We start from the raw sequence: 17,500 nt of genomic DNA on the forward strand, positions 1-17,500 counted from the left end.
GATGTAAACACAGCAGCATCGGTTGTCAAGCGATGTTGGGGGGACAAATACACACACATACATATCATCATCATCATCATTTAATGTCTGCTTTCCATGTTAGCATGGGTTGGACAATTTGACTGAGGACTGGTGAACCAGATGGCTGCACCAGGCTCCAATCTGATCTGGCAGAGTTTCTACAGCTGGATGCCCTTCCTAATGCCAACCACTCCGAGAGTGAAGTGGGTGCTTTTACATGCCACCAGCACGAGGGCTAGTCAGACGGCACTGGCATTGGTCACACTCAAATGGTGCTTTTTACGTGCCACCTGCACAGAAGCCAGTCTGGCGGCACATTCAAAATTAATTGAGAAAAAATTCAGTGTATGTATTTCAATAGATATGCCAGAGTAGCCAACTGGCTTCCGTGCCAGTGGCACGTAAAAGGGCATGACTCGAGCTTGATCGTTACCAATGTCGCCTTACTGGCACCTGTGCCGGTGGCATGTGTAAAAAGATTCGAGTAAGGTCGTTGCCAGTACCGCCTGAATGGCCCCTGTGCCAGTGGCACTGGTTGTTGCCAGTACCACCTGACTGGGCCTCATGCTGGTGGCATGTAAAAACCACCCACTACACTCTCGAAGTGGTTGGCGTTAAGAAGAGCGTCCAGCTGTAGAAACTCTGCCAAATCAAGATTGGAGCCTTGTGCAGCCATCAGGTTCGCCAGCTCTCAGTCAAAATCATCCAACCCATACTAGCATGGAAAGCGGACGTTAAACAATGATGATGATGATGATATATATATATATATATATATATATATATATATGAATGCTCTTAAGGAACATTTGGCTGCTATTTCTAGCCAGTGGCGTGCTTATTTACCAATTGTCCCCTCTGGCTGAAGTTTGATTGTCCCACTAAAACATCTGCACTGAGCTGTCATCTATATCTTCTCTAGTGATGACAACATCATTATTATTATTGTTAATGTTATTATAAGCTGGGTGGACACTTATCAGTATTTTAGTTTTATTTAAGTGACATGAGGGTGCTAGAAGGTGGGGTGAGAGGGTCCCCCCCCCCCGCCCAACTCGAGGAACAGGGAGCTATGCCTCTGCATCAATACATACATATATAGACACATACATACATGCATACAAATGCATATACATACATACGGAGACACACAGATATTTATAGACTTATATACACTTTGGATAAAAATGATGTAATAGGAAGAATTATTTTGGCATTTCCATTAGCAGACACTAATGAGTATTATGTTTATTAGTGTGGCTTTTGACCCCTTTACTGTTATCTTAGCTGTGGAGATCCCACTTTCTCCTCCTGTCACTTTTCCTATCATTACCCTAGTTTAGTGTTGCTGTCAGGTTCAATCCCACTGCAATGCATCTTGTGTTAGGGTCTTCTGCTTATAGCTAGCTCTAAGTAGACCAAAGCCTTGTGAGTGGATTTGGTAGACGGGAACTGAAAGAAGCTTCTACAGTTCTATATTTGAGAGATGAGGAATTATGTACATTATTTACATTTGACGGATATTTGTCCTCATCTCGTTTGTTGTTAATACTTTCGGCTGATATACCCTCCAGCCTTCTTCAAGTGTCTTGGGGAAATTTCAAACCTGGGTTCTATATATATATATATATACAAAATAAGGAAATGGAGAAATACATCTTAATCAATAATCAACTACCAGATAATACCCAATCACATAATTTATTAAACCACTACATATGAACATTAAGGTCAAACATAATAATATAGAACAAAACAATGTACATCAATGAGTAATAAGATACAATAAGTACAGTATGTATAAGTGAATATAAATAAATACAAATATAAATATAAACTACATCTTACAGCTGTTTCAGTCATGCAGATATAGGTGCCTCATTATGCTCATATTAGCCATGTGTGATAGGTTAATATGTAGTTATAAATGAGACACTTACAGAAATATCCCAAGGCCTCTTCAGAGATTATGAAGAACAAACTAAATTAGATGTGAAAATCAGAGGAGGTACACCCATACAAGAGTGGGTATATACCCATAATATATAATATACACGTACATATGAGTGCATATACCCATACTCCTATACATATATATATATACACATATATAATAATAATACACAGCAATATATATACATATGTTCTATATTCAAGGTTACAGTTGGTCAAAACAATATATTAGAATATTACAATATAGAAACATATACATATCTATATTCAAATGCAGATATACAAAGTTAAGAGTTCATTATATTAAGTTACAAAATGCCATTAATATTACCATCATTACTATTACCATTGCCACTATTGCTCAATTTGTATATATATATATATATATATATATGTTTGTGTCCCCCTCCAACGTCGCTTGACAACTGATGCTGGTGTGTTTACGTCCCTGTAACTTAGTGGTTCAGCAAAAGAGACCGATAGAATAAGTACTAGGCTTACAAAGAATAAGTCAACTAAAGGTGGTGCTCTAGCATGGCTGCAGTCAAATGATTGAAACAAGTAACAGAGTAAAAGAGAGAGTGAGAGTAAAGAAGATCAAAAGCAGTGGTGGGACATACTCTACGGAGAGCTTGCTAGGGGCACTAGGTCTGTAGGAAGACCGTTCTTACGATACAAGGCTGTTTGCAAAAGGGACATGAAGGCCTGCAACATCAATATTAGCAACTGGGAAGCAGTTGCCAGCAACCGTGGAGCTTGGCGACATACTGTAGAAGAGGGAACACAAAAGAGTGCCAGACGGAGAGAGGATAAATGGAAAAACAAGAAAAGACGTCAACAAGAAACTATGACATTACAACCAGCCAGGCAAAGTCTTCGCTACATTTGCGGCACCTGCCAGAGGGAGCGTTTGTCCAGGATAGGACTACACAGCCACAGCAGGAGATGTATTAGGACATGAAATGTAAAAGCTGGACTAGATTATTTTATGCGCAACTCCATTGTCTCCCAAGACAAAAAGGATGCCAACAACAATTATTATTATTATTATTGGAGAGTGTCATAGTTTGCTTGAAGCATTGTGTATTGTTTGTAAAGAATAACATGTTTTGAATGGTACAACAATGCACTGTAATACAAACAATGGGCTATATACCTGTTGTAATTTTGTCATCCATAGTGTGATAATCGATTTTCCAATGGCTTGTTGGAAAACCGATTATAGCAGCGACTCCATCAATTCCTTGGGATATCTGAAAAAGGAATTTTATTCCGAAATATCATCAGACTATGGATGGTTAAATTACAACAGGTATATAACCCATTGTTTGTATTATAGTACATTGTTATACCATTCAAAACATTTTATTTATTCATTATTATTATTATTATTGTTATTATTTCTTCTTCTTTTCAGCCTCCCTTACCGTATGGTGTTTGCTGTGGCCACAGAAGACTCAGTTTTGATATACGACACCCAACAGTCTTCTCCATTTGCTTTGGTCAAAAACATCCATTATCACCAACTCAGTGACTTGACTTGGTAATTATTTAACTGACTTTTAATTAATCTATTTTCACTTTTTGAATTAATTTTCACCTTCTTTGAATAGATGACATTGTTGTTAGTTTAGCCCCAGGTCAGCTCTGAACGAGCAACTTCATCATCATCATTTCATGTCTGCTTTCCATGCTGGCATGGGTTGGACGGTTTGACAAGGGCTGACCAGGCTCCCTGTCTGTTTTGGCATGGTTTCTATGGCTGGATGCCCTTCCTAACACCAACCCCTTTAAAGAGTGTGCTGAGTGCCCTTAAGCACTACTGGCACGAGTGCTTTTATGTGGCACCAGCAACCACGAGCCTGCAAGATTAGGAACACTCAGCCAAAGAGGGATGCAGGGGATAGGCCTGTATACAAGGACAACTATGATTTTCCTCTTTTTTGTGTTCCAACAGTGACCATCCCTTTCTAAAAGTATGTAAGACTACATTATCTCATGTGTTCTTTGACTACTATTTCTAGCAGACGAACGACCATGTAGAGCAAGTGGTTCTTACACATTCTTTATCTATGTTCACCTTTAGTTAATATTTTATTCTGGTGCTTCCCCCCCGTCCCCCCAGATTGTTTAAAAACTAGTTTTATAGGTGCTTTTCAAAATTCTTATTTTGTTATTCAACAGGCACAACAGTGGCTGTGTGGTAAGAAACTTGCCTCCCAGCGACATAGTTCTGGGTTCAGCCCTACTGTGTGGCACCTTGGGCAAGTGTCTTCTGTTACAGTCTTGGGCCGACCAAAACCTTGTGAGTGGATTTGGTTGATGGAAACTGCAAAAAGCCCAACGTGTGTGTATTTTAGAAAATTACTGTTTTTAAATCTCACAGTGTGAGATATTTAGCAACAGTACTTTGTAGTAAAGATTGTTTGCCAATATATATATATATATATATATATACATGTGTGTGTATGTATATATGTGTGTGTGTGTATATATATATTTTGAGATCCCCTTTGGTCATGACTGACCATGGGATTGCACCTAGAAAGTTACCCTCCCAGGCACAAGTCCAGGCAAGGTTGTTTATGGACGACCAGCAGTTGCCCACGCATACCGTGTGTGTGTGTGTGTTAAGGCACTTGGCTCAGTCGTTAGGTGTGCTGTAGTCACCATCACTAGATTGTGATTTCAATTCCCAAACTGGCTGTGTATTGTGTTCTTGAGCAAGACACTTCATTTAACGTTACTCCAGTCCACTCAACTGTAAGTGGGTTACCCCTATGACTGGATGGCCTTCTTTTCAGGGAGCAATGTTGGCCTGCACCCCTAACCAGCAGGGTGGCATCATTTGAACACTAAAAAAAACACACAGCTCATTGTGACCAGTGATGTATGATAATATCTGACAGGTTGATCACATGATACACACACACACACACACACACACACAGCAGCTGCTTTCAGTTTCTGTCTGGCTTTGGTTGGCCTGAGGCTTATTGTAGGAAATACTTGCCCAAGGTGTCACACAGTGAGATTGAACCCAGAACCATTTGGGTGGGAAACAAACTTCTTACCACACAGCTACTCTTACCACATATACACACATACACCGCTATGTATATATCTATCTGTTACTTGTTTCAGTCATTTGCCTGTGGCCATGCTGGAGCACCGCCTTTAGTCGAGCAAATCGACCCCAGGACTTATTCTTTGTAAGCCTAGTACTTATTCTATCGGTCTCTTTTGCCGAACCGCTAAGTTACGGGGATGTAAACACACCAGCATCGGTTGTCAAGTGATGTTGGGGGGGACAAACACAGACACACGAACGTATACACACACACACACACATATATATATATATATATTCGCCGTGTCAGGCCGAAAAACGAAATGTTCCCAAGATAAGAAAATCTTTCTAATCTAATTCATCCCGTAATCTGTACCAGTAATATTCTCATGCAAATTTGTCTGATCTCTAGTGGTTAAGCTGTTTATTATTATTATTATTATTATTATTATTAGTATTATCCCTTTGATCCCCAGTCGACAATTTGTTTATTAGTATTATTATTATTATTTTCAGTTTCGCCTCGTATTGCATATTCTGTATAATTTATTAGTTATTGTTGACCATCGGTTTCCGGCCTCGTGTTTTGCTAAATACAGAATAGATATTTTAGTTTCTCCATACAGGGGTTTTTCAATGGCGGCCGATTTTCGCGGGGTTCCACTATTCCCTTCTCTCTCTCTCTCTCCCTCTTTTACGTTGTCTGCCCTCCCCCCTCTTCCTTTCCCCCCTTCCATTGCTAAGAGCATTTTTAAGCCAGCCCGTCAAGTTCAACCTTCGCATATTCCCGGTGCACCCGCCCTTGCCCACCCCCACCACCAATACCGGATATCTCTATATTTTTGCTCCATCTATACCGGATGTCGCTTCTCCCACCACCATTATAGGTGTCTACTCTTCGAACCCCCCTCTTCAATACGCTATTTCACCATGCATTACCCCTCTCGTGATATCCTACGTTCTACTTGTCTAGAACCTGTCATCGTTTCTCCGAACACCCCTCCCCACTGGTGCTCCCCTATATTTCTGCACCCTCCCCCCACATAAATGGCACCAACTGACCGTGGCCGATGCCAGACCCCTCTGGCACCTGTGCAGGTGGCACGTAAAAAGCACCCACTACACTCGCGGAGTGGTTGGCGTTAGGAAGGGCATCCAGCTGTAGAAACACTGCCAGACCAGACTGGAGCCTGGGGCAGCCCCTGGCTCCCCAGACCCCGGTCGAAACCGTCCAACCCGTGCTAGCGCGGAAAACGGACGTTAAATGATGATGATGATATATACATATATACGACGGGCTTCTTTCAGTTTTCACCTACCAAATCCACTCACAAGGCTTTGGTCGGCCCAAGGCTGTAGTAAAAGACACTTGCCCAAGGTACCACACAGTGGGAATGAACCCAGAACCATGTGGTTGGGAGGCAAGCTACTTACCACACAGCCACTCCTACGCCTAGGAGTGGCTGTGTGGCTCTATGATATACAGATAGATATTAAAAACAAAGTCAATACATTTATACACCACTTGATTTACAGTATGAGTAGTTAATTTATTACATCCTTATTTACATTATTCATGGTTGTACATGTCTACAATAATCTGGTGCCCTGTTTATTTAACTATAAGGTTTCCATTTCTCTATTTCACACACCTGAATTATTATTTTGACATATTGCTATCTGAATTCCTGTCTGTCTGTTTGTCTCATACTTGCACAGGTGTTGGAATATTTTTTCTGTGTATATATTTAGGTGTGTCCTGTTTGTTTTATTTAACCCTGCTAGGTCAAGTGATGGTAATATCCTGGTGGTGTCCTCAACAGATGGTTTCTGTTCAATTGTCACTTTTGAGAAAGGTGAGATTGGGGAGCCCTACATACCAGTGACTCATGTATGCTCATCTTCCTCCTCCTCACCTCTTGTCAACGGAAGGGACACGGCAGGGGACACTACAGAAGCGAAAGACCAACAAGACACCTCCCACAATACAACCCCTGTCACTCCAGCATCAACTGATTCCAGCTCACCCATGGAGGTTGACGAAAAACAAACTGATGCCCTCCACAATGAAGATGCCTGTCATTTGAATAATGGATTCTCTTCGCCTAAATCTGTTCCCTCAACAGAAAAATTGAAAACCAAGGTAAATTGTGCTTTTGGACAAATTTCTAGTAAACATCAGTTGGTTTGATAGAGAATTTTATGATTGTGAAAGGTAAATGAGGTCGTTCCAGAAAATATATTTTCTACAATAATGGATGGATTCAGCTTTTCTTTGCAGGTTTTGCTGTTTTCTTTTTCTGTTTGTAATCAAAAGGGTGGATAAACGTTAGCGTTATCTATTTTGGTGATACTTGGACAAGTGAAATAAGCTATTTTACGGCATCTAGAGCTAAATGTCTGGTTTGATCTTAAAGCAAGTAAAATATTTCGGCTGGGTATGACCTGTTCAAATTTCAAGCCTTGTGCCTATAGTAGACAGGATTATTTTCAGAAGGCGGCGAACTGGCAGAAACATTAGCATGCTGGGCGAAATGCTTAACGGTATTTCATCTGCTGCTACGTTCTGAGTTCAAATTCCACTGATGCCGACTTTGCCTTTCATCCTTTTGGGGTCTATTAAATAAGTACCAGTTACCCACTGGGTTGATATAATTGACTTAATCCGTTTGTCTGTCCTTGTTTGTCCTCTCTGTGTTTAGCCCCTTGTGAATAATAAAGAAATAGGTATTTCGTGTGTCTTTACATTCCGAGTTCAAATTCTTTTGAGGTCGACTTTGTCTTTCATCCTTTCAGGGTCGCTAAGTTAACTACTAGTTGCTTACTTTGGTCAATCTAATCGACTGGTCCCCCACCTCCTCAAAAGTTTCGGGCCCTTTGACTATAGTAGAAAAGAATGATGTCATTGTTTACTTTTAGAATGACATTGCAGGAAAGGCGTGAGAGACCAGATATAGCCTGTTTGAATATAAAACTTGCAGAATATATGAACCTGATATTGCTGGTTTAAATGCCAAAGGGGTTAATGCTTACTTTACTCCATAACACTCTACTGGGTTGTGTCATATAATGTGGCACTTGTGGAATCGTCTTGAACAGTTTTGATTTCAAATTTTGTCAGTGTTGAGTTTCGTGTTTCTCTTTCACCAGGGGCTTATGGAAATCCATACCAGTAATTTTAGTCAGAGTTTCCTTCATTTAAGCATGGAAAATGGGGGTGGGGGGTGGTGTCAAAGGATCCCTGTATCCTTTTTAAAGAAACTCCAAGTTTTGTTTAAACATTTGAAGATAGCTAAATTTTGAAGTAGTCTGTTTTTTCCAATTCAGTTTGTGGTTAGTTTTACTGGCAGGATTGCTTAGGTGTTGCCAGCAGGATTGCTAATGTGTTGTTAGCAGGATTACTAGGGTGTTACTGGCTGGATTGCTAGGATGTTTCTGGCAGGATTGCTTAGGTGTTGCTGACAGGATTGCTTGGGTGTTTCTGGCAGGGTTGTTTGGGTGTTGCCGGCAGGATTGCTTGAGTGTTGCCGGCAGGATTACTAGGATGTTCCTGGCAGGATTGCTTAGGTGTTGCTGACAGGATTGCTTAGGTGTTGCTGTCAGGATTGCTTAGGTGTTTCTGGCAGGGTTGCTTGGGTGTTGCCAGTAGGATTGCTTGGGTGTTGCTGGCAGGATTACTAGGATGTTCCTGGCTGGATTGCTTAGGTGTTTCTGGCAGGGTTGCTTGGGTGTTGCCAGCAGGATTGCTAAGGTGTTGTTAGCAGGATTACTAGGGTGTTACTGGCTGGATTGCTAGGATGTTCCTGGCAGGATTGCTTAGGTGTTGCTGACAGGATTGCTTGGGTGTTTCTGGCAGGGTTGTTTGGGTGTTGCCGGCAGGATTGCTTGAGTGTTGCCGACAGGATTACTAGGATGTTCCTGGCAGGATTGCTTAGGTGTTGCTGACAGGATTGCTTAGGTGTTGCTGTCAGGATTGCTAAGGTGTTTCTGGCAGGGTTGCTTGGGTGTTGCCAGTAGGATTGCTTGGGTGTTGCTGGCAGGATTACTAGGATGTTCCTGGCAGGATTGCTTAGGTGTTTCTGGCAGGGTTGCTTGGGTGTTGCCAGCAGGATTGCTAAGGTGTTGTTAGCAGGATTACTAGGGTGTTACTGGCTGGATTGCTAGGATGTTCCTGGCAGGATTGCTTAGGTGTTGCTGTCAGGATTGCTTGGGTGTTTCTGGAATGGTTGCTTGGGTTTTGCCAGCAGGATTGCTAAGGTGTTGTTAGCGGGATTACTAGGGTGTTACTGGCTGGATTGCTAGGATGTTCCTGGCAGGATTGCTTAGGTGTTGCTGTCAGGATTGCTTGGGTGTTGCCGGCAGGACTACTAGGATATTCCTGGCAGGATTGCTTAGGTGTTGGCAGGATTGCTAGGATATTACCAGCAGGATTGCTTATGTGTTGCCATCAGGATTGCTTAGGTGTTTCTAGCAGGATTGCTTAGGTATTGCCGGCAGGATTGCTTAGGTGCTGTCAGGATTGCTTAGGATATTGTCAGAATTGCTATGATGTTGCTGGCAACACCTTAGTTGCCAGCAAATAAGAAGATTGCTAGGAGTTTTGCAGACTTAATGGATGATCAAGCTGTCATTGAAACTATTTTCTTATATAAATTTATGGGAGGCTGTGTGAGCCGCTGTTGCTGCTGCTGCTACTGCTACTACTACAATGAAAGATAAGCCAAACTAGTCTGCCTTTATTTATGAGAGGAGTGTATCAGTCAGATGAACATAATCTTATTTTATATCAACTTGTAACGGAATGAGTTGACTTAGATTTGTACAGATTACAGACAGTTATTGATCTTTTGTAGTAGTAGTAGTAGTAGTAATAATGATGGTTTCAAATTTTGGCAGAAGTTGATTACATTGTCCCCAGTACTCAACTGGTACTTATTTTATCAACCCCGAAAGGTTGAAAGGCAAAGTTGACCTTGGTGGAATTTGAACTCAGAACGTAGACAGAAGAAATGCTGTTAAGCATTTTGCCTGGAATGCTAACCACCTTAATCATAATATTAATAATAATAATAATAATCATCATCGTTTAACATCTGCTTTCCTTGCTAGCATGGGTTGGACGATTTGACTGAGGACTGGTGAACCAGATGGCCGCACAAGGCTCCAATCTGATTTGGCAGAGTTTCTACAGCTGGATGCCCTTCCTAACGTCAACCACTCTGAGAGTGTAGTGGCTGCTTCTATGTACCACCAACATGAAGGCCAGTCAGGTGGTACAGGCAATGGTTACACTCAAATGGTGTTTTTTTACGTGCCACCTGCACAAGAACCAGTCCAGTGGCACTGGCAATGACCTCGCTCGAATGTTTTTCACGTGTCCCTGGCACAAGTGCCAGTAAATAATTAATCTTTTCTACTCTAGGCCAGAAATTTTTGGGTAGGGGACCAGTTGACTAGATCGACCCCAGTACGCAACTGGCACTTAATTTATCAACCCGAAAAGATGAAAGGCAAAGTCGACCTTGGCAGAATTTGAACTCAGAATGTAAAGACACAAAATGCCGCTAAGCATTTTGCCCGGTGTGCTAATAGTTCTGTCAGCTTGCTGCCGTATAATGATCATAATTATGATAATAATTATAATAATGAAAGATGGGCTACAGCCAGTATTCTGCTCAATACCACAGATTTGTTTGTCAATTGTTTGACCTTAACCAGTTGAGCATGTCCCTTGGTGGCTGACAATATGTGCATCTCTGATCACGAGCAGAAGTAGTGGTGTACCATCATAACCATGTGTTGAGAGAAATTCTTTGGGATTTGGATAATTCACCTTTGGAAACATAGATATTTCGTTCAACATCCTTAAACAACCTTTATTCAGGGACCTTTTGAGCCGGATGGGCCACTCGACCTGAAGAAAATTCTAACTGGGCCCCCACCTGCAAGGTCATGCACTATTTATCTTGATATGAGATCACCCTGTTGCACACATATGGTTGTGATGCATGTATCTGGTGTACCCTTATCACACAGGTGGTCATGATGGGTATATTGGGCTTCGTATATTTGTACCCCAGTGTCACTTTGATAGCATGCACTACTCTCTCACTCAACAGCAATAATAATCATTTCCATTCGATTACGTGGACGGCCCAGCTACAGCTGTCTTGATACTCGAACTGTGTAATAGTGATGCGGAATTGTAGAGCGGTGTGGTTGTATTAAAGTGCAGCATGGTGTATGGAGAGTGTAGAGATCACCATGTCACGCACATATGGTCGTGATGCATGTACTTGGTGTACCCTTATCAGACAGGTAGTCATGATGGGTATATTGGGCTTTGTATATTTTTACCCGAGTGTCACTTTGATGGCATGCACTGCTCTCTCACTCAATAATAATAATAATTATAATCATCATAATCGTCATCATTTGACGTTCGGATGGTGCTTTTTATGTGCCACCAGCACAGGGATCACAACTACAATTTCCATTGATTTTTGATGTTGATGTACTTGACTCAATAATACTTGACTAATTATTTTGTTTTGTTCTCTGTTTCAGAATCAATCATTGATTGCTCCAAGTGAAATTGATACGAGTAGTACAGACTTCAGCCTGATTTTAGAAACATCGTGTGATGCTTCATATAAAACCAACACCACTAATTCTACAGCACTGGCCAAATCTAAGACCAATGGTTCCTCCACTACTGATGTTTCCATCAAATCTAGCTCAAATGTAACTTCAAGATCTCCAAACACGAAAGTGACACCAAACAGGGAAAACGGTAAACTCAAGAAGCTGGAAGAAACTACATTGATGAGTTTAGGGTCTCCTTCTAATTTTATATCTTCTCAAAGTAACTCTTCTTCTTCAGCTACCGATTCTAGTCCTGCTGTGAGTAAACTGCCAAATTTCATTGGTTCCCCGAACCAGGTTGAGAAGCCTAAAAGACGGATCCAGTTTACTACATTGTCTCTTCTGAATCCAAAGTAAATTCTGTTGACTTCCAACCTATTCTTCTGTGTATAATAATAATAATAATAATAATGTAATAACAACAACAATAATAATAATAATAATAATGATTTCTTTTGTTTGCCACCAGAGTGGAGGATGAGGTGGGAGGTGCATAAAGTGTGGAGATTTACATACAGTGATATCATCATAAACATATTAAAAAAAATAAAAATAATTAAAAAATTCTAAATTTTGACACATGGCTTGAAATTTTTGGAGTGGAGGCTAGGTGATCACATTGATCAGAAAACTGATCTGGTTAATAATAATAATAATAGTAATAATAAAGTCAACAACAAGGATGGTAATGATATTTTCTCCTTTATTTGAGGCACTAGGGAACCAGTCTGTTAACCCTTCAGCATTTAAATGGCCATATCTGGCCCAAATTTTTTACTTATTTCAAGTTCAAACAGGCCAGATTCAGTCTCTCACACCCATCCCACAATTACATAATTACAAAACTGATCTGGTTAATAATAATAATAATAATGATGATGATGATAATAGTAATGATAATAATACTAATAGTAATGATAATAATAATAATAATGATAATAATAATAATAATAATAATGATAATAATAGTTAATAATAATAGTAATGATGATAATGATTATAATAATAGTAATGATAATAATAATAATAGTAATAATAAAGTCAACAACAAGGATGGTAATGATATTTTCTCCTTTATTTGTGGCACTAGGGAACCATTCTGTTAACCCTTCAGCATTTAAATGGCCATGTCTGGCCCAAATTTTCTACTTATTTCAAGTTCAAACAGGCCAGATCCAGGCTCTCACACCCATCCCACAATTACATTCTAGAAATAACAATCACATAATTAAAATCACAAAGCCACAAGATGATGCTTGATTAATTCAAAACCATATGAATGATTAAGCATTATATCTGACAATGCAGTCTGTATACTAAAAGGTTAATCTGACTACTAAAGGGTTATTGGTGTTTCACCTTATCTTTTTTACTAGATTCCTGTTGAAATACACTGAATTTGTTTCAATTAATTTTATAAACGAATTTAGTTATATGGTAAGTTTTGTCGTTTTTCAGCAGGTGCTTTAAAACATGAATTAAACATGATACATTCTGATGAAATATTTTACTTTAAAATGCACTTTGCATTACAGAACCTGGGATAGTCATAGACAGGTAGGCCTGGGAAAAAAGGTTAAGTTAACCCATTAAGTCCCAGAGTACTTAAATTTATGAATATTACTTTTAAATTTTGACATAGGTGCAGGAGTGGCTGTGTGGTAAGTAGCTTGCTTACCAACCACATGGTTCCGGGTTCAGTCTCACTGCATGGCACCTTGGGCAAGTATTCTCTACTATAACCTCGGGCTAACCAAAGCCTTGTGAGTGGATTTGGTAGACGGAAACAGAAAGAAGCCCATCGTATAATAGGACACTGATACAATGTGATATAGCTTATTTAATGTTCTCATTTAGAGTCCTATTTACAAGACAGTGGGACTTAATGGGTTGAGAATTGAATTTTTAAAATTGCCTTCAAATTATCTCCCCTTTTCTTTGTGAGTCCCTCATCATTGCTATAAGCTTTTTTTGTTTTCTGTCTCTAATTATGGCTGGAAATCTCAGTTCATTTAAGAGTTCTTTGAATATGTCAGTATTCTTTGAATAAAGTATTATAAGGATTCCCTTATGCAGGTATGGGTGTGTGGTTAGAAAGTTGTTTCCTGACCATGTGCTTCTGGCTTCTGTCTTGCTGCAGGGCAGTTTGGGTAGATATTTTCTATTAAAGCCTCGAGCCAACCAACGCCTTGTGTGTGGACTTGGTAGGTGGAAACTGAAAGAAGCTTATATCTGTAATGTATGTGTGTTAGTGTCTCCTTGTGCATGACATTTGGGAAATATTATTACCTTGGTTGAAAACAGGTGAGGATTGGTAACAAGAAGGGCATCCATTTGCAAAAAATTTGCCTTAATTTCTGCCCAACCCATGCAAACATGAAAAAGTGGACATTAAATGATGATATATTTCATTGTTTTTAATGTTACCATTTCTATCTCTGCATGGGTCAGATAATTTGTTGAGGCAGATTTTCCACAGACTGATGCCCTTTTTAGTACAGCCCAGAAAGAAATTGACAGATTAAGGAACAAATAACATCTCAGAAAATTTAAGTTTCCCCATTACAGTATATACATGTCTTAAATCAGTCAATGTTCTCGATGTTACCCTTGACTTAGAATCTGGTAAAAGAAAATGAAAAACCTGGTATATGCACAGGCAATTCAACCATCCTAAAAGTATAATTAAATACCTAGTAATGAGCATATTTCTAAGACTTTTTTTATATTTTCCAACAGAAATATAGTCATTGAAATAAGTCCATTTAGCGAAACTCTTAATAACAGTGGTTATTGGGAAAAAGTACATTACATAAATAGCAACACATCCGCAATAAACAAAAAGCAGAAATAGGGAAAAAAAAATTTCTGGTTCTATTTCTTCTTCAACATGCAAGTCTCTACACCTTTAATCAAATTATTTTTCAGAATACTACTTAGACACTTCCACCCAACCACAGATACCAGGAAGTAATAAACACAGTATAAAAATCTTATACTTCACAACTTAAAGACAAACTGTAGTCATTGATAACCATCTAAAAGTTTTGCAATATGGAAAGCAAAACCACTCACATAACAACAGCAGTTGTAATTTCATCCTGCCCTTTAAATGGAAATCGCAAGTAATATTAACTATTGTACAACTATAACCATGAACATTACAATACCAGTAGAAGAAAATATGACCAAAAATTGTGTGTACTCCATCCCATGCAGCTGTGGTAGGTTATACAAAGGTGAAACATGCTGCCCCCTGAAAATAAGGGTAGAGGAACATTGCAAAGCTGTGACATGAGGAGATATTGATAAATCAGGTATAGCTGATTATGTATGGAAAAATGGAAAACACCTCCCTCTGTGGGTTGAAGTTAAAATAATAGACAGAGAACACCACTGGAAAATACGGAAACTGAAAGAAGCTGCACATATGCTGGGACACAATAACCTCCTAAGCAGACAGAGTGCAGATATGAGTAGCATATGAGAACTGGTATTAAGGAAGGATAGGAAAATATTAGATTTATAAGCCCTAAAATTCATTCTATAATTGCCCACTGGGCATATGGCGTAGTGGTTAACAGCGTGGGCTACTAACCCCAAGATTCCGAGTTTGATTCGAGACAGTGACCTGAATAATAATAATAATAATAATAATAATATGGAAAAAATACCTGAGGAATGAGAACCCAGGTTCGAAATTTTCCCAAGATGAAGGCTGGAGGGTATATCAGCCGAAAACAAACAAGATGAGGACAAATATCCGTCAAATGTAAATAATGTAAATAATTCTTCATCTCTTAAATATAGAACTGTATTACAATACCAACTACATCCACATATATAAGGTCAACAGCAGACCAGTTCAAGACAGTACCATAATATAACCAACACATTTTGCAACTCAAACAGAATACTTCACTAACTAAACATGTATGGACACTAAAACAATATCTCATTTTGCATTATTGTCTCACTCACAACCATACCAAGGAAATATGAAAACTTACCAACCCTCTTCCAATGGATCTCACCATGTTATTTTGGACCCAAATACTGAACCACAACTCTGAATTAGTCTCTTCCTGCAAACACAAAAATCCTCAAAACTCTGAGAGGCTTGGACATGTTTTGAGAATACGGGCCGCATGAGACTAAAGGTGGGCCACAAGAGACATGGCTCATCATTAGGTGGATGAGCTATTAATAATAGCCAGAATAATTGCTTGTTAGGTATGCCATTCAGAAAGGCTCGCAAGCTGCTTTTTGCCCATGTCTGCTCTAAAATATTTCAAATGAAGAGATTTTTCTGAAGAGTAAATATGATGCTGGTGTGGCTGTGTGCTAAGAAGCTTGTTTCACAACCATCTGGTTCTGGGTTCAAAACCACTACGTGGCACCTTGGGTAAAATGTCTTCTACTATATCTCTGGGCCGACCAAAGCCTTGTGTAGACAGAAACTGAAAGAAGCCCATCGTGTGCGTGTTTGTTCCTTACCGCTTGACAACCAGTGTTGGTATGTTTACGTCCTTGTACCTTTTTGGTTCGGCAAAAGATATTGATAGAATAAATACCGGGCAAAGAGCTCTTTGTTACAGGACACATACCCCTGCCCCTCTACATTTCCAGGCTCTCATCGTCTTGGCATAAAGTCATCCTTCACTGCTACCCCCTCCTCCCAGCTGAAGAGGGTTTTGTCTTGCGAGTTACTTTGTGACTCGATCGATGCTGGTGCCATTGCAGAAAACGCTGGTGCCATGCAAAAAGCACTGGTGATAGTGCCACGTAAAAAGCACTTGGTCCACTCTGTAAGGTTGTTGGCATTAGCAAGGGCATCCAGCTGTAGAAACCATGCCAAAAAATACTGGAGCCTGGTGCTGCTCCCGGCCTTACCTGTCAAACCGCTCAACTCATGCCAGCATAGGAAACAGACGTTAAATGATGGTGATGATGATTGTATAACTAGAGCGAACTGCCTTATTTTATAGTAAACGATCTTATGCTACAGTAAATTGCTTAATAGTATAGTGAACTGCCTTATACCATTATAAACTGCATTATATTGTAGTATACCATCAGTAACTGCCTTATACTTTTTCTAACTTCTTTATATTGACTAGTAAAAACGTTTTATTCTGAAGTAAACTCATTATGATCATCGTTTAACGTCCGTTTTCTATTCTGGCATGGGTTGGACTGTTTGACTGAAGGCTGCACCAGGCTCCAATCTGATTTGGCAAGGTTTCTACAGCTGGATGCCCTTCCTAACACCAACCACTCCGAGAGTGTAAAGGGTGTGTTTTACGTTCTATCGGCACAGGAGCCAGTCAGGCGGCACTGGCATCGGCCACGTTCAGATGGTGTTTTTTACGTGCTACCGTCACAGGAGCCAGTCAGGGCAAGGGGCTGGCATCGACTACGTTCGGATGGTGTTTTGTACGTGCCACCGGTACGGGAGCCAGTGCGGCGGCACTAGCATCGGCCACGTTCGGATGGTGCTTTTTACGTGTTACCGGCATAGGAGCCAGCCGGGGCGCGGGGCTGGCATCGACCATGTTCGGATGGTGCTTTTTAAGTGTCACCGGCACTAGCAACGACTCATGCATGAATGGTGCTTATTGCGTGCCACCAACTTGACAGCCAGTCTGGCGGCACTGGCATCTGTCACAACTATAATTTCTACTTTTGATTGTGATTTGATTTTTGATTTTACTTGACTCAAACACGGCGTATCGCCCGACGATTCGAAGGTACTTTTTAAATGGGCTGGTGAATCAGACACTGGTATAGGCTACGACTGTGATCTCACTT

At 40.2% G+C, this 17,500-nt stretch overlaps 1 protein-coding gene across 1 annotated transcript in view; it reads left to right on the forward strand.

Annotated features, from left to right (window-relative positions):
* LOC115214065 (chromatin assembly factor 1 subunit B) overlaps positions 1-12,266 on the forward strand; it is a 42,832-nt gene extending 30,566 nt beyond the window's left edge. Inside the window, exons 11-13 of the mRNA XM_029783110.2 lie at positions 3,392-3,517; positions 6,830-7,187; positions 11,612-12,266. Of these exons, the coding sequence (XP_029638970.1) occupies positions 3,392-3,517; positions 6,830-7,187; positions 11,612-12,046 (919 nt within the window). The 3' untranslated portion in view covers positions 12,047-12,266. The remainder of the gene's footprint in view (positions 1-3,391; positions 3,518-6,829; positions 7,188-11,611) is intronic.
* The last annotated feature ends 5,234 nt before the right edge of the window (positions 12,267-17,500 follow it).

This window comes from Octopus sinensis, linkage group LG1 (genome assembly GCF_006345805.1).
Source record: "Octopus sinensis linkage group LG1, ASM634580v1, whole genome shotgun sequence".
Lineage (NCBI taxonomy): Eukaryota > Metazoa > Mollusca > Cephalopoda > Octopoda > Octopodidae > Octopus > Octopus sinensis.